General features: G+C 42.9%; 2 protein-coding genes across 3 annotated transcripts in view; one reads left to right on the forward strand and one right to left on the reverse strand.

Annotated features, from left to right (window-relative positions):
* LIMS2 (LIM zinc finger domain containing 2) overlaps window positions 1–20,588 on the forward strand; it is a 34,059-nt gene that overhangs the window by 4,846 nt on the left and 8,625 nt on the right. For both annotated transcript variants that reach the window (XM_042020684.1, XM_042020685.1), the window contains 3 exons: window positions 10,598–10,757; window positions 11,687–11,753; window positions 12,059–12,179. In XM_042020684.1, the coding sequence (XP_041876618.1) occupies window positions 10,598–10,757; window positions 11,687–11,753; window positions 12,059–12,179 (348 nt within the window). Of the gene's footprint in view, window positions 1–10,597; window positions 10,758–11,686; window positions 11,754–12,058; window positions 12,180–20,588 lie in introns of those variants that run through there.
* Window positions 12,617–19,496, reverse strand: GPR17 (G protein-coupled receptor 17). The gene is made up of 2 exons (XM_042020683.1): window positions 19,040–19,496; window positions 12,617–15,033 (listed from the first exon to the last, which is right to left on the reverse strand). The coding sequence occupies exon 2, from the start codon at window positions 14,995–14,997 to the stop codon at window positions 13,966–13,968; it is 1,032 nt and encodes a 343-aa protein (XP_041876617.1). The 5' UTR covers window positions 14,998–15,033; window positions 19,040–19,496; the 3' UTR covers window positions 12,617–13,965.

A 20,588-nucleotide genomic window follows, 5' to 3' on the forward strand; every position in this document is an offset into this window, starting at 1 on the left:
TTGAAGGCCAGAGAGCTCTGGAGACTGGAATGCCAAGTGTGTTCTTTCTCCCTGCTTCCTGACTCTCTGCTGCCTGCCGGTGCTGCCAGCTGCAGTGAATCCGAAGAGCAGAAGTCTTCGCAACTTTGTTTCTTGTAATATGCTTTGTCCAAATGGAAGAAACAGCTCTGTTGTTTACAGTATCCTTAGGACATGGTGTGTGTCTTGGTTTGAAAGACAGGTGTCTGCCAAGGAAGGCAGGAGCCTCCCTCGAAATGGAAAATGTAACTCCCTTCCCTCCAAATTATTACAATTTTGAAATTAAGGGACTTTCAGGCAAAGATATGAGGCACGGGAATAACAGTTCTTTACTATTATATATCTATATGTGTATAACCAGTCAAACAAACAGCAATAACTCTGGCAGTGACAGCAAACAATCACAAACCCAGTCCCAGCCTTCTCGGCTGTCAGGCCCTTTCCCCTCGGGTGCAGTTCCGCTCGCAGCCGGCAGGGGCGCTGGCGGCTCCCGGTGAGCAGGGCAGGTGCGATGGTTCCCCCGCGGCTGCAGGGGGCGCTCCGGAGCGAGCTCGGGGAGCACGCGGCACTGGGGGGCCTGGGATCCCGGGAAGGGATGGAACAAAGGCTTCCCAAACCCCTGGGCAGCTGATCCCGGACTCTCAGGAACAGCAGGCTGGAACGGCAGGGATGAGCACAAATCCCAGGCGGCAGACGAGATGTATCGAACTCCGGAGCTGCGGTGGGAACCCCCGGAGGTCTGGGCAGGCGGGGCGAGCGGGGCTACAGCGCAGCGAAGGCTCGAAGCAGCAGCGGGGGCAGGGCGGCCACAGCCCGGCCTCCAGCAGGGCAGGGAAGGCAGGCTTGGGAATCCTGGGGTTTTTTCTCTGAGGCACCAGAGCGGATGGTGAAAAAGTCCCTCTTTTAGTGAGGTAGGGTGTTAGGGTCCCAGTGTAACAGCCGCCCCAGCGAGCAAGCTCCACTCACAGTAGAAGGGAGGCAGCAGAAAGCAGAAACCTGCAATGGTGACGAATGCTCTCCACAACGCAGCCCTCCTCTCCCTCTGAACGCCGAGAGAACAACAGAGCTAGGGGCTATACACAACCCCTTTTTCCCAGTTCAAATCTTGTGGAGTCCCCCACCCTACACAGAAAACTGCAGGTGAAAGAGAGTGGCCAGTTGGACCCCTCCCACTGTGGCCAGGTCTTTTTTGTCTCTCTTAAGTACTCAGTAATTTGTCTCATGGCAATAGTATGGGGGAAATTCTTTAAGAGAAAAAGAAAAACAAAAGGAGAACTCCTAAAACCCCAGCAGTGTGGTACAGCAGCTTGCAGGGAAGCACATGGAGCTACCAGGGTCAGAAACTGATCTGCAGCAAACAAGAGCTGTCAAGAGCTCTAGTAATCTGCTTTGCCTTTCTGCATTTCTCTGTGCGTTGATCAGAAAGTTTTCTTTAATTAAGTGGCTTAATTATGTGAGGACTCAGGATTTATTTTTTTACCTCACTTATGCATTTTTACAGATGCATTCTGCAAGGCTAGCACAGAATGAAATGCTGATGTAGCCCCCAGTGCTGCATTAAATAGGTAATTACTAGTGGAATACAGGAAAGAGATTGTCAGATCTTTAAGAATATGGCTAAATGGCAGACAGGTTGTAAGAAACAGTGCTGGAGTGGGGGTCTGTGCATCCTGCTTTAGCTCTTCTAAGATGTAAAGGCAACTCCCCAAAGGAAGGTGACTCATTGAGTATCGGTGCTACTTGTGTTGCTCCAGTTGTGTCCCTGCATTCCCCTGCAGAGGGGCCTTGGGTGCCATGGCTGGCCTGAGGCTCCGGGGGCTGGCAGCCTCCAAGCTTTATCAGCGCCGGCAGGATCGGCTGAGTGGCACAGGGTCACTGCTGACTCACAGGACAGACATGGCAGCCGGGATTCATGGGTATGTCTCTGAGATTAAGGGAATGGCATTGTTAAAGCATTTGCCAGGATTTGATAGATTTTCGGTTCTGGTGGTGGGGTGGTTTTACTTAAAGTGAGAATTGTTTGCACAGAGCCAGAGGGGATGAGGTCTGTTTTTTTTCATTTCCAAGTAGATTAAGAAGGAAAGGACTTTCCTGATGAGAAAGCTTTCAGTTTTTAACAATAACAGGAAAGCAACAATGGAGAACCTTTTCCATTTCGAGCTCTGTGCTAGACTGTTCAGAACCAGCATTAGTGCTTGTGTTGGTTTTGCATGGCCTGGTAGTAGGGGGGCCACAGAGGTGGCTTCTGTGAGAAGCTGCTGGAAGCTTCCACCATGTCTGGCAGAGCCAATCCCTGATGGCTCTGAAGATGGACATGGCACTGGCCAAGGCTGGGCCAATTGGAGATATTGGTAATGCCTCTGTGATAACAGATTTAAGAAGAAAATCAAAACAAAGGGCACACAGTTTTTTCTAGCCAGAGAAGAGGAGGAGGTGAGAACATGTGAGGAACAACAACATGGCAACACCAAGGTCAGTGGAGAAGGAGGGGGAGGAGGTGCTCCAGGTGCTGGAGCCAAGGCTCCTCTGCAGGCCGTGGTGAAGAGCTTGGTGAAGCAGCTGTGTTTCCACAGGGGATGCAGAGATCCACCCGCAGCCCCTGGGGATCCACGGGGATGCAGAGATCCACCCGCAGCCCCTGGGGATCCATGGGGATGCAGAGATCCACCCGCAGCCCCTGGGGGAGGTGTCCATGCCAGAGTGGGTGGATGCCTGGAGGAGGCTGTGATCCAGTGGGAGATCTGGCGGAGAGAGGTCCTTGCTTCCCGGCTGGAGCAGCCTGTCCTTGGAGGACTGCACCCCATGGAAGACAGACCCATGGCACAGCAGTTTTGGGAGGACTTGTGCCTGTGGGAGGGGCTCACGTGGCAGCAGGTTTGGCAGGACTGCTGCTCGTGGGAGTGGACCCACGCTGGAGAAGTTCATGGAGAACTGTCTCCCGTGGGAGGGACCCCACGGTGCAGCAGGGGAAGGACTCCTCTCCCGGAGCAGCGGAAGAAAAACTCAGGTGATGAGCTGACCAAGCCGCCGTGCCCCGTCTCCCTGCGCCGCTGTCAGTGGGAAGGAGAGAGGGGTTGGGGGAAGAAAAGATGGTTTAGGGTCTTATTTTACTTCTCATTATCTTCCTTCAACTCTGTTAGTAATAAACTCACTTTTTATCTCTGAGTTGAGCCTGTTTTTCCCTTGGAGTGTTTTCTCCCAGTCCTTATCTCAATTCATGAACCCTTTGTTTAATTTTTTTTTTTCCTCTCCTTTTCCCAGCTGTGGCAGGGGAGGGCGAGTGAGTGGCTGTCAGGGGTGCCTGGTGTTTGGCCCGTGTCAAACCATGACAGTGCTAGTGGTGTTATTGGTGAAATGTTTGAGCACTGTGGGAGTAAAAAATTGTGAAATGCAGTAATTTTTAAAAATGCTGATAAAATTCTATCATTCCTTGGGTTTTAGGGTTCAGTAGTCAATTCTTTACCTATACTGTTAGTAGCAAACTTGTTGATTTTAGTTTTTGTAAATAACTCCAATCTAGCAGAAACTAAAGCTTTCAAGTTAGCTGCTTCATGAGAACATGCAAACCAGAGATTCTTGAATCTGTCCAGACAATTCCATTGCTTGATATGATCATTACTTTTCCCATGTTTCACGTTAAAATTTTACTTTTGAATTTTCATTAGTTAATTTTGTGCAGGAGGTAAATTAACAGGAGTTAAATAAAACTTAGTTTCTTGCATTCTGGGAGAACTGTGAGCTGCAGCAGCAATATTGGATCTGAAGTCTGTGTCACTGGAGAGAGCAGTGAGCATCCAGAGGAGATTTTCTTCTTCTAGCAGTTAGGAGTTCTGAATTTCAGACTTTTCTTAGCAGGAAGTAGGCCTGATGCCTACCTGGAACTGAGGAATTAGTTTGGCCTTTCAATATGAACTGTGCATCCCTTGCTAAAACCCTCCTTTCCCTGCTCTTTTCCTTTTAGCTAATAGCTCTTAGTTAGTTGGTAAATTTTCTATTTTTCCTGCACAAAGCTGTGGGTGTGAATGTATGAGAATTTAATGAGGAGGGGGACTAACAAGGTAGTGAAGGAAATGGTGATGCCATCGAGTGGAGACAATGCTGTTCAGGAGTATTGAGAAGCATGGAAGGGACCTGTGAGGGGAAAGAAAAGTACTGAAAAAGCAGATGTACAGCTAAATTGAGTACATTTTTCACATCATAGTTCCTGAAGAAAAGTAAACATAGAGCCAATATATTTTGGTTTTACTGAGCAGGTGACAGTGCTGAAAATTTTAATCCCTTTGAGAAGTTTCTCTCCTGAATTATTGTATTTTATCCATGGGGTTTGAGCTAGTGATAATTTTTGCTTCTCCTTTCTGATAGGCCCTGATAGGAGATGTCCTTTCTTCAGGCAAAGGAGAGTAATCCAACAGTAGTGCTGATGCTAGTTGGTGATAATTGATGAATACATGTGGGGAATGATTTGTGTTACCAGTGCTGGTAAACAAACATCACATTTAAACTCCTCTGAGATAATGAAAGTGGAGAAGAGAAAGAGTAAGTGTGCATAAGGAGTTATTTGTCAAATAGATATTCTGGGTGAAGTGGTACATGCTTGATAATAAAAGGGTGGTTTTCCTGTGTAAGAGGTATAATTTGTTTAATATCTTTGTTTCTTTTGTTTAATTTCTGTACATTTCTTTATATTGTTGATGTTTGCCTGTGCTGAGTGAACACTGCTAACTGTGTGTCTTTTTAAGTAATTGGTCATGATTTACTGGCAATAAGTATTGCTTGGTATTGAGAGGGACTCCCAGGTACCCATGGCATAGATTTTTTTTCTGTGTGAATACCAAGAGACTTTCACTGCTGCTGCTGCTGGTCTCAAAGGTCTGCCTGATTGCAGCTTCCTGCAGGTCAACCATACGGACGTTGTACTCCGGTCTCAGCTGCAATATCTGCAATTTTTTTTTTTAAACCCCCCCCCTCCCCCCCAGTTTCTACTAATCGCAAATTGCTGTTGCTGGTAGGCCCAAGGAGAGATTGTTTTTTTCCATATTGTGGCCATAAGTTGCATTTGTATGTTCTTCTTAATTTTGGTTGTCCCTGTATTCTAAATAAGAAAGAAAAATGTTTATTTCACTGAGAGTTTGGGGGGCTACAGGATCAAGGAAAATATACTGAGAGAAACACTATTAATTTCTTATTTAGTCAGTGAAAAAATATTTAGAAGGAACTGAAAATTCAATACAAGCAGAAGGAGAAATGCTGAAATGTTAAGCTATGTGCATAGTTTAACAAATGCACATCAAATCATACTTTAAACAAATGGGAATTACTTTTTTCAAACACTTTATGACAAATTTAAAGAATTAACTAAAGAAGTTAATTCAGTTTGGGAAAGTTGTCCTGATAAGACAATTGCAGCAAAGAGATTTTGAAATGATAAGGGTAGCTGAGGGCTGTTTTTCAGTACTAGTTCGTGAACTGACACCCTTCCTCTTTCTTTTGTCTTTGCATAAATCTTTATCTGTGAAATTAATCATAAAGTCTGGTATTGTCCCAGCTGATTTCATTTGTGTCTTTGTCAACATTGAGGACTTAAAGCCACTAATTCTCAGCTGTGCTATGGGGGTGGGAACCAGCTTCTCTCCTGGAGTGCTGTGATTTTTATCTTGGCTGCTGACATCTGTGACACACACAAGTGGTGATAGCTCTTTCAGTTTTGACTTTTCACTGTCCTATCTGTGTGTACATACATACTAGACATGTGATCGTATTGTGATGTTTTCTGTATACACTTGCTCCTACTGGTAGACCAGAATGAGCAGAGAATACATTTTTAGGGTTCTCCAGCATAGGTTTTGCTGTCTGCTGAGGTTTGGATAATGCCCTGAGTTCTTGTATCTCGAAGTATTGTCTTGCTTTCTTTTTGTAGTATCTGCAAGGTTGTTGGTCACTATTAAAGCAAATCTTCGTTCAACATTGTTGAACTCTATTTGACACTAAAACCAAAAAGCTTTCAAAACCAATTAAAGAAAACTTTTTTTTTTAACTGGGCTTTTCTGACAGAAGCACTCCACCCTCCTGCAGTTCCTTGCCTTCTCAGGCAAAATCTGAGATTGTTCATCTGTTCTCCTGGTTGTCCAGGTGTCTGGTTCATTTTGTCTTGCAGCCACATTTAAGATAATTAAATCTGCAAATGTGATGGCGAAGGCTGGAGCTCCTCTTCTAATCTCTTAGCAGGCGAATTATTAAATTTGCTTCTTTTTCCTTAATCTGTCACCAGTGGTAGATCTCCGGGAACAAGTGTCTTAAAAAAGAGGTAGTATTGACTTCAGTGATAGAAGAAGGTAAAATGCTTTCAAATATTTCTATAGCACCTGTACATGTGGCACAGAATGGGTCTCCTAGATAATGTCCACTTTTGAAGAAGGATTTTTGTTTCTCTCTTTTTTGTTTCTTTTTTTTTCCCATTTGAAAGCAATGGTGGTACTTTATAGTAAATACTTCTGAGAAGTCAAAGCATGAGAAACCTAGTTATAATGGTAAAAACATAATTTCTGTAAATTAGGTACTTTGTCAAAGATAATTTGTTAAAAATACAGCACACAATGATGAAAGATTGGGAAAAGCGTTGTTTGAATGCTGGTATTTTTTGGGTTTGTGCAGGACAGGATAACTTCAGGATGTTGATCTCATTGTGTTTTAATAGCCTTTCCTGTCTTTGTGTCACCAGCTTATTGTTAAAACAAGATGTATTTTACTGAATAGCAAAAAACCAATGAGCAAACAGAATAGAAGAAGCACTGTATATTGGGGATTGTCCAATATAGGGAAAGATTAAGGTGTAAATATATGATGAGTGGTACAGCAAGTCAAACTTTTGTGGTCACTCCTGGTACCACTATCAAAAGGACGGTGATAGTGTTACTCTTCCTCTCCCCATGCTGCTGGGAGAAGTGCTTTTGCAGCAGTGTAGTAAACTGAATGATAAAATTGCTCTGAATTGGCACAGTGCTCTCTTCCTTCCAGCTTTGGTTAATTTTAACCTTGAGCTAGTTGAAAAAACGCTTGGTTTTGTATAAACAAGAGGGCACACACGGGTGTGTACTTGGGGGAAATTAAGAAATTGGCAAATGTTAAAGTAAAACCTTTGAATAAATGCAAAGTCGTATCTTTAGGGCAAGGCTGAAGTGGCAAATTGTAGCTTGAGTACAAAACAATAAAATGTCTTCAGTGAAAACGGATGCAGAGTTATAAATGGAAAAAGAGCAGGGATGCAAAACTCTTGCTGTGATTGTCAAAGAGCCGCAGTTGCTGGTTTGCATTACAGGAGGTACATTGGTCAGGAGCTGATGAGGTTCAGTTGACTCCTGGTAGTCTGGCTCTTCCCAAAAGTTTCAGTTGGATTTTAGCTGAGGCAGAGAACTGAGTCATTTTTTGTACTGGTTCTTTCATTTATATTTTCCTGGACTAATAGTTTCTATCATCTGCATAATAAGTCACATTCATTAGCTCATTTGCATGGACAGCTCAGACTTTATCATGCTAATCTTTCTTACGCCTTTGAGGAAATCTTAGCAGCAGCAGCATCACAAGGAAGTCCCTGTGTCGTCATAGTTTTTCTTGCCAGGACAGCCATGGGACTTGTGTGGGAGTCTCTCCCAGGACAAGTATATTCCATAGTGTCTCTCCCAGGACAAGTGTATTCCATAGTGTCTGGTGTGAAGTGTCATGGCTGCACTGCATTTCATGCGGTAACGTGGCTGTGAAGGTTGCAGGCTTTATTTGTTGCAAAATGCTGTTGTGGAGGTGGCCGCTCTGGTCTAGCAGAGTTCACCCTACATGTTGGCATTGGCACTGGCGGGTCCCTTTGGAGGAAGAAAAAAGAAGGAAAATTAGGATTTTTTAAAATGTTGATTTCATATTTATAAAGAAAAAAACCCAACAAGCACAACATGAGATGGTGCTTTGTTGTTAGTGTCTAGCATGTAATACTTGCTGGTTTGCCTGGTTTTCTTCCCAGAGGAGATTTTTCACCATGATGTCAGTTTTTATTAATTTGGGCTGTTGGCTAGCTCAAATCTTGGTATTTACTGAATGAACTGAATTTTTCAACAGAGAAAAAGTACTTGAAGGGAAGATTATATTTTCAAGTCCTGGTACAGATTTTTGTGGTGCAGCTGAAAGAGTGGTGACTGAAAACCAAGCCGATGAGGTGTCGGCTTTGCTGAAAATACTGATGTTTCTGTACTATTCCCTTGGTACTGTGTCAGGATAAAAAATGTTTCTTTAACTTATGATTTCTAGTTTATGAAATTGCAGGATTTCCTCTTGTCTGTAATTACAGTCCATGTCTCTTTTTTTACATCTCCTTTGTACTGCAATAAGGAAACAAGTTGCAACAAATTTTTGCTAAATTAGTACTCCATTCTTGAAACTATTGTGATCTCTCTTGGGTTTTGCCTCCTTTGGAATTGCAGCAGTAGAAAGAAAGTCTGTTTTTACTGAGGGGTCACGCCAGGTTACAGCCTAGGATATTAGTGCAGGCTGCAGAGGGGAGACACTTGGCTCAGCTCAGCCAGCTGGAACGCAGGGCTGGTTGTGTTGCGAAGTGGTGGTGCAATGTTTTATTGTATTTTTGTATGTTCTTTGTACCCCAATAGTTCATCCCTATCTCCCCCATTTCCACTCCCAGTTGGTTTGCCCCAGAGCCAAGCCGCTCCCCCGGTGCTCCCAATATGGTTATCCCCTCCTTTTGTTCTGGCACCTTCCCTGCCAATCGCCCAAACCCCTCCCGGAGTTCTGGACTGTTCTTTGTCTGTCACCCGAGCCCTCCCTCCCTAATTACCCTTATATGGTCCCCATCAATCCCCCAAAACCCTGCCCCCTCGGATACCGCCCCTCTTGGAAATCCCCTAAACCTTGACGCCCCATTGGGGCATGTGACCCCTCTCCCTCCTCCCACCAGGACCATTGGACCAGGTGTAGGTCCTCCCCCCCAGCGTCCCTCCCTCCTGATCCACCTATTGGTCCCTACTCGGGTTACTCCCCTTGTTCCACCCCCCTTTATAAGGTGTAGCAGCACTGCAGCTGTTGCTCGTTCACCGTGGATCCCTTCAATAAATCTTGCGTTATATCCAGTGCCGAGCCTCCCTGCTATTTTTTTATCTTTCCCTTCATGGAGGGCTGCTGACTGCTACAGTGCCTGGAGCCTTTGCTCCCCAGGGTAGAGCAGAGGCTTCAGAGGAGCAGCTTTAAAGCTCTGCACCTCCGGCTGCTCCCCACTCCTGCTGCACCCCGCTGGAGCCAGCCTGGGCAGTGGACAGCAGCGGTCAGTGCGACATTGCCTCACGAGTGTGAGACTGCTCCCTGCTCATTCTAGTTGTGCTCAGGACATGAAGCCCTGGAATACAGACAATGGCCTGTTTTTGAGGGGGATGTCTCTGACCAGAGGAAAGAGAATCTTCTGCTCCTGGAAAAGCTTATTGAATTACTGTTCTCCGTGAAGAGGTGGGGAAAGTAGCTTGTTGGGTTGTTGAGTAACACTAACAATGGAAATTCAGTTCAGAGTAATTTTGAATCTAAAAAGAAAGAAGAAAGACCTTGTAAACCCAGCTATCTTTCATTTTATGCATACATTACATACCTCAGGAAAAGTACTATACAAATAGTTTGGAGATTTTTTTAAACGTGGTGGCAATTTTTTATACTTCCACCTATAAAACTGCGATCTTTCCAATCATAGAATTCAAAAGATGCCCAGAAGGCATAAAACAGTTTTTCTATATCTAAAAGTGTAATAATATCGAGGTTTTATACTATTGGATAGTCTGATGGTTAAAAGAAAGATCACATTGCAACAAGAAGCTGAGATGTGCCTTATAATTTTTCCCTCCCAGTTTGCACATGTGGTATACAATTTGAAAACTGCATTAACTTAGCTTGCATGATGGCAAGCACGTAAGTTTTGTGAAAGAGGTTAGGGTGATTCCATGTTTTAGGGTAGATAGAGGAAATGTTCTTTACGTGATTTTTAAGTGTGGCTTGGGGGGGTTTTAGCCGCACTTTCTGAGGAAATGAAGCTGAGGTATTGGCCAAGCCCACCAGAGGGGCTTTTGCCTGCCCAAAGCTTTGTAGCACTTTGACAGTTTCAACAAATTTGTTAGGAGGACAGGGGCCTGTAGAGAGGGAAATGCATTGTTACTGCTCACAGTGAAGGGGAGAGTGCAGTGGGATACCAGTGCTTATTACACATCAGAAAATCCACAGGGGTGCACATCCTGAGACCAGAAGGCTGGAGAAGTCAGGATCTTTGGGTTTGCTGCTCTCCAAACGACTGGTTTGTGAAAAATTGTGGATATTTGCTATGAGCTATTAGCAGGATGATGTAATGGGTTGAAATAACAGTGAAGTAGCCAAAAGTGTGTGATCGGTAAGTCTGCTACATGACCTCATCTGCCACATATGAGTTGTCAGAACCTTAGTTCTAACCAATGTCAGTGACTCATTGATCTTTTTTGTTTCATGTAGAAGGGAGTTTAAAGCAGCGGGAATGTTGAGCTCATAAGTGTTCTTACTCTTGTCTTTATTCCAGTAATATGTCTGATGCTCTGGCAAATGCGGTGTGTGAGCGCTGCCAGACGCGGTTCGATCCTGCGGAGAGGATTGTGAACAGCAATGGGGAGCTCTATCACGAGAACTGCTTTGTCTGTGCTCAGTGCTTTCGGCAGTTCCCAGAGGGACTCTTTTATGAGGTGAGTTCTCAGACTGGGTGGCAGAGGTATAGCTCTGGTAAAGTGCAAGGAATTAAGTGAAGATTCTGGCAGAAATATGAATTTTCATCTTTTTTTGCATGTTTCTTAGCCGTAAATGTTTGTTGGCATTTTTTTTGAGGAGCTTCCAACTTAATTTCCCTTTTTTTCTTCTCATGTATTCCTTCAGTAACAGCAAAAGCTGCTCTTTGCGTAAGAGGCATTTCAAAAAGAAAATTTAAAGTGTTTTGTTAATCATCACAGAATCACAAAATGGTTTGGGTTGGAAGGGACTTTACAGATCATCACATTCCAAACCCTGCCGTGGGCAGGGCCACTTTCCACTGGACCAGGCTGCTCAAAGCACTGTCCAACCTGGCCTTAATATTTCATTAGACATAAGTGAATTTTTGTCTTTATTTTTAGACACATTGTACCAAACTGTTCCGGTTGGGCAACTGAAATAAGTGAATCCGTTTAAAAGCTAGGTTGAATTTTTTTTACAGAATATGCACAAACACATATTTTGATTAACACATTATTTTAAACTTGCTGTATTTTATTTTGACATGAGTTTTAGCCTCATGTAGGAGTAGTAGTTCTGAACTAAACTAAAGCAAAAATGAAGTTAAAGGTAACTATAGGAAAAGGATTGGGGTATTCTTCAGGAGTTTTACTGTCTTGTAGCAGCATTGCTATTAACTTAGCTGTGCAAATTCACCATGAGGCTGAAACCATATGTGGGTATTTCTTTAAGAAGAACCTTTAGGAGTTGAAAAACAGGTGTGTAGGGTGCTAGAACTGGTCAGCTTGACTGACCTTGACTAAATGGTCATATCAATGGAAAATCATGCCGAACATGATTTACATGTCAAGATGTAAAAGTAGTTTGGTTATTCATGATGCCTCCTTCTCTCTTGTTCTGTTTGCAGTTTGAAGGTAGGAAGTACTGTGAGCATGACTTCCAGATGCTGTTTGCTCCTTGCTGCGGGGAATGTGGTAAGATGTGGCAAATAACAACACAAGGGGTAACAACTACAGGGCTGTGCAAAATTCGCAGCATTGCTGTGACATCCAGCCTTGGGCTGGAATTGTTAGGGTCATTTTAAGGAGCCAGGAGCTCTGGATGGGTACAAAGCATGATACCAGGAGTGATTTGGGGTTATCCGGGTTGTGGGAATAATTGGGGTTTTTCCAAAGTTAGACTGTGATAGTACTTATGGAACTAAAGTGGAAGGACTGTGAAGGACAGTAGATTTTGATAAGACTATTTTCTGCATGCATCTCATGCTTTCCTTTTGCAGGTGAATTCATTATTGGGCGTGTTATCAAGGCAATGAACAACAACTGGCACCCAGAATGTTTCCGCTGTGAGCTCTGCGATGTAACCCTTGCTGACCTGGGTTTTGTGAAGAACGCTGGCAGGTAAGATGGAGCAGGAGGTCGGAAAGTTTTATCCTTGTGTTATTGATACAGCAATGAGATGCTGAGGGTGGTCAGTTAGTTTTACACTGAGAAGGAAAGCTTGAAAAGGTACAGAAGAAACTTTAAGGAATAACCTGTTAGGTGGGAAGTTCTTCATCCAATGGAACATGCAGGAACCTCAAATTTTAGTGGCTAGTGGATGGGTTCTGGAAAAGAAAGGGATTTCAGGCAGAAGACTGCATAGTAAGTGAGAAAAAGGGATTACATGATCTCAGGCAGGCTGTTTATCAAGTAAACTGCTGAGCAGGAAATCAAGATGTAGCAAAAGGCCAAAAGAATAGCACAATGATTGCAGCAAAGTCTTTTCAGCCTGTGATTCCACTTGTCTTCAGAAATCATTCATTTTAAATGCAGAAATATTAAAATGAATCCTAGAGGTTGATTAATGCATTTAATTCAGAAATAAGAAATAAAAACACAAAAGGGAGTTTATACAAAAACATACCATTATAAGAAAATAAAACAATCCAGCAGTTAGCAGAAAGTGTTGCACAATTCAGAGTGAATTCTAGGCTTTCATGTTACGAGCAAAGTCTAGTAGTTTCCTAGAGTTTATATTTTCACTAACTAAATGATGAAGGAAGGAAGAAAAGGTCATATACTTGTACCTGTCCAGCAGAGAGTCTATCAACTCCCTCTTCTTTTTCATACTGCATGCAACCTCTGTGCCTTAGTTTTTTGAGCTGGGCATAACTGATTTTCTTTTGGTGCCTAAGCTTGCTAGAAGGGGCTGTTGGAATAGCTTAAGGTGTTTGGGGAAAGCAGTCAGGATAAAAGCAGTTCAAGCAAGATAAAGTATGTTTGATTTTGAAATTTGTGGACCAAATCTAAAATGGTAAGGAACTTGCTCCCAAAAGCATAGCAGAGAGATAGGTGTGTGTATCTACATAAGAATATATTTCACCTGTCACATGATTTCCTATAATACTTATCTCCATAACATTGAAGCAGTCTTCTGGTAAATATTGTTGGAAACTCTTGAGTTGTTTTTTGCACTTTTCATTGTACCTGGTCTACCCTAGTCTGCCTGTCACTTCCAGGCATATTCCGCTAGATGCAATTTGTCTCAGTAAGAATCAAGATAATCCCTACTTTATCTATAGTGAAGGAATAGTCCTGCTAGATAAGTCACAAAAAAGAACTGTAAACCATCTTAAAGCTAGGAATCTTTTCCGTCTTAATTCCAGTCCTGGCTGGGTTCATTGCATCATTCTGGTCTTTTTTTTGTCACCATTTGGTACCAATTTTCTATTACATGTAAACACATTGAACGCAGGGACTTGAACAAGATGTGCAAATGTGGGGTTCTTTCATCAGGCAGATCTATCTCAGGAGCGCATCTCTACTGCTGGCACAATGTGAAATTTTAAATAAGGTGTATACATTGTGCAGAGGAAGCACTGAGTGCTTTGGGAAGTAAGTTCTTTAAAAAAAAAGAAATACATAGGTCCATTTCCCTCTTTGCCGCCTTCCCTATTCCTAAATGCTCAACCCTCAGTTTCATTTCTTGGAAATCAGTAGAACTGTCCTTCTCTTTGCAGTTTCAGGAATATAAACACACGTGTTCTCTATGGTCAGAGGGGTTCTTGTTATGGCAGTCCCATGAAAACAACAGAACTTTCCTTCCCAGGATGAGTTTGACTCTGGGTGGACTGTCTTGCTGCATATTTGTGCTCTCAACTGGTTTTGGTGGAAGAGAGTGTTCACAAGAACTGACAAGTCATGTTCACAGTTCAGATTTAGCACTTAGTGAGCTTTCATTTGTCTTACCCTCATATGTTTGAGGCAACATTACAGTCTTTTTGATACAAAACAGATTGCACAAAGCCTCACGGAATTTCTCAGCTACAAAAAAGTACATGACGGGGTCGAACGCCCCGTTGAGGCTGGTGAGGCAGGAAGTGATGCGGTTGCTGAGGGCCAGGAGACGCTGTGTTTCACAGGAAGCTTTGGTCCCGATGTAATGAAGAATATAAATGTAGCGATTGACATGATAAGGTACAAAGCAAATCAGAAAGATCATCAGGACCATGATGATCATTTTGACAGCTTTTTCCTTCAGGTGTTTCTCAACTCTGTTCCCGCTCTTCAGGCTTCGGATGATGAGTAAGTAGCAAGTCACAGTAGTAACAAAGGGCAAGGTGAATGCCACTGCTAAGGACACGAGGGCATGACGTGATGCCTTTTCTCTGTAGAGCTGCAGGCAGACAGTTGTGTTTTTCATCTGGACTGTCTGCACACTGAGCAGCAGAGGTGCCATTGCCACACCAACGATAACCCACAGAAAGACACATGCCACATGGGCATAGCGGGACCTGCGCAGCTTGATGGACTTCACAGGGTGCACAATGGCCAGGAAACGGTCAACACTGATGCACATCAGGAAGTAGATACTGGCATACATGTTGAGGTAAAAAAGGAAGCCAGTGAGTCTGCATGGGATCTCACCAAATGGCCAATGGTTACCAGAAAAATGATATACCAGCCGGGTGGGAAGTACCAGCACGAAGGACAGGTCAGCCACAGCAAGATGCATCAGGAAAACGTTGGCAGGTGTGCCTGACTTTTGGTCCCGGATGAAAAGCCAAAAAGCCAGGGCATTGCCAGCAAAAGCCAGGATGAAGTCCAGAAAGTAGAAAGTGGCGAAAAGCATGTTCTCAAGGTGTGTCTCTTTGCCACATTGCTCTGATGTTTCCAAAGCGAAATTTGATTGATTTGAGCAATTGAAGAGCAGGCTTGAATCTGCTGGCCCATTCATTTTTCCCCCACAGTTTTGAAGAAAAAAGCCCTAAATCTGAAAGAATTAAGACAGTATATTACTAAAGAGCCTGGGTTTGTGGAAAACAAACAAAAAACCCCAACAAAAGACCCAAAAACCCATACATGAAAGTGAACAATGTCTCCTGTTTGCTAGCATCAGTGTTTAGTATACAGGTCAGTCAGAATTTAAAACTTACATTAAAATTCTGAATACCCTCTGCTCAGCTGGGTTTACCACAGCAGTAATTTCTGTGGAAGGAACCCCAATGAAGAGCTGGCTAGCTGGTGATGAGCTTGTCTCCAACCTGTGCTGAGGTCACTTGTATAACCAGGTAGTGAGATGCTTGTGTCCCTGGTTAAGAGGAGTAGGAGTGAGTTCTGTATGTCGAACCAGAAAGTATTTGCTGTGTTTTGATTTGAAAGCTTGAGGACTGAGGAGTTCCTGATGAGTTAGCTTTTCTGAGCACAGGTATCTGTTGTAAGGTGATCTAGATTAGAATATCTGTCCTGTTCTTAGAATAAATAAAAGACAGGTCAAGTACTGCTGTTATTTTAAAAATCCACAGGGTTCCTGAAAACATTTGAACATTATTTTGGTCTAAAATCCTCTGTTGAAGGCAAATACACCTAGTTCCAATATAGGAGGAAACTTTTCAGATGGGTAGCAAGCATCTCATTTGACACTGAATTGGCTCAGGGAAGATTTTAAATAATGCCCATGCTGTCAGTCACCTGTCAAAGTGTCATCCTTCCCTGCAGCTTTTATCTTCCAACATAGCTCTCTCTTTTCCTCCCTCAAAAGCCCAAGCTCCCCTGTAGCTTATCCAGGGCCTTTTCCAAATAGCAGCTTAGTAAAACTGATCTTAGCTTTGCCGGTCTCTGTTTGCAATGTCCTGAACAGCATCAACAAGAAGTGTGATAGGATATTCTGGGCACCTACCCATGGCTTTTTATACATTGCTCATCTGTGGGTATAGGTGGTAGGGAAATGCAGGCAGTCTGAAATTCCAGCATTGTCTCTATTACTTGGATTCCTCAGAAGTGTTACAGTATGTGCAGCAGTACCTCCATTGTGCTGACCATTGCATTTTGTACTGACTGACCATTTCTCCGTGATAGTCAATAAATATTTAAATACATCTGTTAAGCACTGCGTCTCACTCCCCAACAGAACTCATTGTTCAGATGCCTAAAAATATTGGGTTCATAGAGAAACCGAAATGGGATTAAGGACAAACAAATATATTGGAAAATGTAAGAAAATTCAAGATAATTAATATCTTCAGTTTGGCTGCTGCTACTTTCAGGTGAACAGAAAACTGGAATAGCTGGAGATTAATGTGCTGGATCACTTCTGTTTGGTTCACAGCTGAAGAGACAAAGTCAACAGCAGGGAGATTGGATGAAATTCAGAAATTGGAAGTTCTTTCTATGGTGCTTCTTCATACATTGCCTGAATACCCTTCTGGATTTGAGTATTTGTAACAAGGTGCTATCTTGCCATTACTTGAAATTGCACGTGCAAGGAAGGCTGGAAAGCCCTTATGTCCTTATCTACAAAAATACATGTGAAATTGTGCTTTCACATACAAAAGGAGAATGCCCTGCTGCATTTTTTTTCTGTGAAGGTCACAAGTTTACAGAGGAGGCCACAATTTTTTGTTAATAGTATTCATTTGTCCCTTACAAAGTAAAACCTGCAAGTATTCTTGAACACAAGAGTTTAAAGTTTGTGTGGGATAGTAACATTGACTCACATACTTGCCCTCCCTGGAAAGAGTTAGTTTAAATATGTATTTTTCTGTTGCATACCAAAAGAGAAGCACGCCAGACCATGCCTTTTTATTGGCTGTTAATTTACAGTGGTGCATATCACCTCATATTCTTGCTATTAAGCCTTTTCTTGGTGTCAGGCCCATTGTTTAATTATGCTTTTGATCTGCAAAAAGTGTAAATCAGGTGATCTTTATGTCAGGGACAGGGTGGTCTGATGGCTAAACATTGCTCTATCCATGGTTGTGACACCTGAGCAAGCAGCAAACACTGCCTTGGAGCGCCTGAAAAGGCAGAAGAACAGATTGGGATGGCTCTTGTCTTACTGATAATGCTTTAAATCAGTTCCCGAAATGAAGGACTAGGCAGACTTTTCCCTGTTTACAAGCTAATTACTAAGGGTTTAGCAGCATAATACACTGAGCCAATTCTATTTGAGCTGATTTCCTAAGGAGGATCTTGGAAATTCAGATTCAGCTGCGTGTCAGTGCCAGACCTAGAATAGGCAAGACTTCAAAGTTGAGAGTTTTATCCTCACTGATGACAGCACTGAGTGTGCTATGGATTTCTATACAGACATGATTTCGGTGCAAAACGCTGTGGGTTGGAGGAGAAAGGAGAATGTCAGAGCTATCTGGAAGCCCAGTATGTCAGTGTCAGGAAGAGAGAGGCTTAGAACTAATGATAGAATTGAAATAGATTCAGTCTTTGCAAATGACGGCCTTCATAGGAGAGCTGCTGTTATCTAATTTACTTTTTAGAGCAAGGTGAAGTGAGATGGTTTTTGATACCTGGTTTGAAGTTATAGAAAAGGGAAGTGGTCCTCTTTCTAATTTTGCTTATGTTTTAAGTTAGAAGGAAATTTTAATTACAGCTTTAATTTTTTTTTTTGTAATTCTACTTACTGGTTGAAAACAGTGGTGTAGCACTTGAGTAGGTTCGGAAAAAAGCCAACATGTCACTAGAATTAATTGTTGGGCTTATTTTTAGAATTTATATGTTTTCAACAAAATTCTGCAGCTTTAGAAAAGTAATAATTCTCTGACAGTGTGTTCTCTAGAAGGTGTCAAAAGCCCTTTGCTGTTATTTGCAATTCCATGCCTATTCTCCTCAGGTTTATTCTATAAATTTAAAATAAATGTGTGTAGGTTTTTTATGCTTATAGACAAAGCACTGGGATTCCTATAGTCTGTATAAATGCTGAGAGCAAACTAGAAACCGTTCCAAATAACCTAGAATATGTAGTTTTTGTTAAGCTGTATGGTGCAAGAGGCTTTCATTCCACAGACAGAAAACTCCTTTAGGAGTCTGGCTCATTATCCAACAATTTCCGCTTGGACTGCACTCTTGATGCTGTGTGAATATTTAGTGACTTACGTATTGCTAAACAGAGCACTGTTCTGGAATTAGCCATTATCCCAGGCCTCCCAGGGCAGAGCTGTAATGGGGATGTCACTGCTCATTTGAAATGCATGCACTCTGACCATATTTCATGCCCTTTTTCTCTTCTGCTCAGAAACAAGCAAGAGAACAATCCACAAGGCTGTCAGTATGGACATAATGCAGTCACTCTTTCAGCAGATGCTCTGTCTGGCATTAATGAAGGAACTAGCAGGAGAAATCTTTAGCTCCTTGTACTCAGTTACCTAGCTAGTTTGCAAGGAGCTTTTGTTTGCCCACTGCAGATAAACTTGACCTATATGTTCGGGTTTGTGGTGGGTATCAGAAACTGCTGTTCTTGCTCTCAGCTAGAGCAGTTTCTGGTATGATTATACTGGTTTGTGCATTTTTATGATTATGAGTTTAGTGTTCTGTCAAATGAGCATTTCCTATCTTTCACTCAAAGTACTCTTCATTAGAAATAGTCCGTTTCTGGCTGAAGTTATTCTCCTGAAAATCACTCTCTGCTGAGCCTGTACTTCAGCTGAAATACTTGGTTTTTGTGAGCATGAAAGCAGTGTCAGAGAGCACTGGACACAACATTACAAATGGCACAAATGGATATACATTAGATACAAAAGTTTGGAAACCTTTTTTGTTTTGAAGGAGTGATGTAAAGAAAGGCGAGGAAATTATTCTTTGAAGTTCAAAAAACGCTGCCTATTCTTAGATTCAGACATTTCCGTTATATTCATCCACCTCAGTATGTGTTCTGCTCCTCACTGGCACCAGCTAAAACTAATGCCATTAGGAAAGCTCCTAAAAAAGGAATACTCCTAAAAAAAGTATGCTCCTAAAGCCCCTAGTAACAAAAGTTTGTCTCTTACCTCTTTACAATGCAGTCCTGTAGGTGGAGTATAGGGTCCTTTTGGGGAATATCTCAACGAACTCCTTCTGATGACAGCAAACTAGGTAGAAGCAGAGCAGAGCAAACAAGATGATCCCAAGAGAGTGCACAGTTGCAGAGCTGCTCTGGGCAGAGAGGGGAGCCCCTCTATATAGAGTCCTCCTTGCTCTGATAGCACATTATCAGCTCAGTCACACAACAGAGCAGGGGAGAGGACACCCCAGCACTGAGGAGCAGTCTTCATCCCAGCTGAGCTCTTGGCACTGGGGCTGCTGCTGTTGGTATAGATATGAGTATCCTGCATGAATATTCCAGTGTTCATGGTGCTTACTGAAGGCTGCTACTGAACCCCCAGCCCTAAACACAGAATCCTTGGAGTCCCCTGATTATTTTAGGAGGCTGGAGAGATGCATTGTTTGAGGGCAATCTAGTATTAATAGGCACAACAGGACATTTCAGAACGGGATAATTCCATAATGGTGGGAGTGGGGAGGGGGGGAGGGTGAGGGAGAGGGGAGGCTGCTATGGTAACAGCTTAGCCTGTCCAACACTTCCCTTTGCTTCCAATAGAGAGGGTCTGTGGGAGGGCAGAGGGCTTGTGAGTGGGGAGGGGGCTGATAATGGTTTATCAGTGCAAACGGCTGAAGGCGTCTCATTCAGCTGGATGAGAGGGGTCTCTTTCAGGACACTTGCTTCGGGGTCTCCAAGTCCAGCCCTGTATAATTACTCTGCGTTTGATAGTGCTGAATAAAATTGATGCCTTTATGCTGAGATGAGCACAGCTGCATGTTTCCTTATAATGGGGTGCTGTCTGCTTTTTCTGGACTCCGTCTGGGCGGACAGTACTTCCAGCCCTGGACAGAGATACTTGCTGACAGGAGGGCTCAGATTTGGAGAGAATAATAATGATACTTAGCACTTAGGCGCCTGCCAGCTGAGAGTCATAAACGTTTGAGGCCTCACAACAACATCTGTGTTGTATTCTTATCCCCATTTCACAGATCGAAGGGTGAGTGATTCATCACGGCAGAATTTTGAAATGGGCCCTGTGAAGAACCTAATACTTCATCCATAAATCTGCCCTTTCCATTTGAACTTTTCCTTTTGTCTGATGTGTTTTGAGAATGACCTGTGAATCTCAGTGAGTGTTTGACATAGTGATACAGTGAAAGGAATTAAGCAGACTTGTTGGTTTTGGGACAAAGCAACCCACAGAAGTCATTCTCTGTCATTTTTCTTTTATCATAAATTCTTCCCAGCCCACAGCATTGCAGCTAGAGGGATAGGTAATAGGCAACTAAACTGAACAGCTTCTCATCAGAGCTCCTAAATATTGGGATAAAACTGGTGGCTTCCATCAGCCTTCACAAGTTTTTTACACCTTCGCCTGAGCTTTGCTGCCAGAAATTTGGGTTATCTGCCTGTTTAGAAGTGTACTTGTAATGTGTTCAAGAACATGTGCTAGGAACACACTGGCTTTTACCACATAAAGCTGCATAGTTCTTAATTTTCTTTGACTTAGGAGTAAA

This window comes from Corvus kubaryi, unplaced genomic scaffold (genome assembly GCF_017639235.1).
Source record: "Corvus kubaryi isolate FWS band 111438036 unplaced genomic scaffold, C.kubaryi_AGA036_p1.0 37041, whole genome shotgun sequence".
In the NCBI taxonomy this organism is placed as follows: domain Eukaryota; kingdom Metazoa; phylum Chordata; class Aves; order Passeriformes; family Corvidae; genus Corvus; species Corvus kubaryi.

Bases quoted from the DNA above. Each gene is read 5' to 3' on its own strand.
- GPR17 (XM_042020683.1), bottom strand. From the start codon at position 14,997: ATGAATGGGCCAGCAGATTCAAGCCTGCTCTTCAATTGCTCAAATCAA.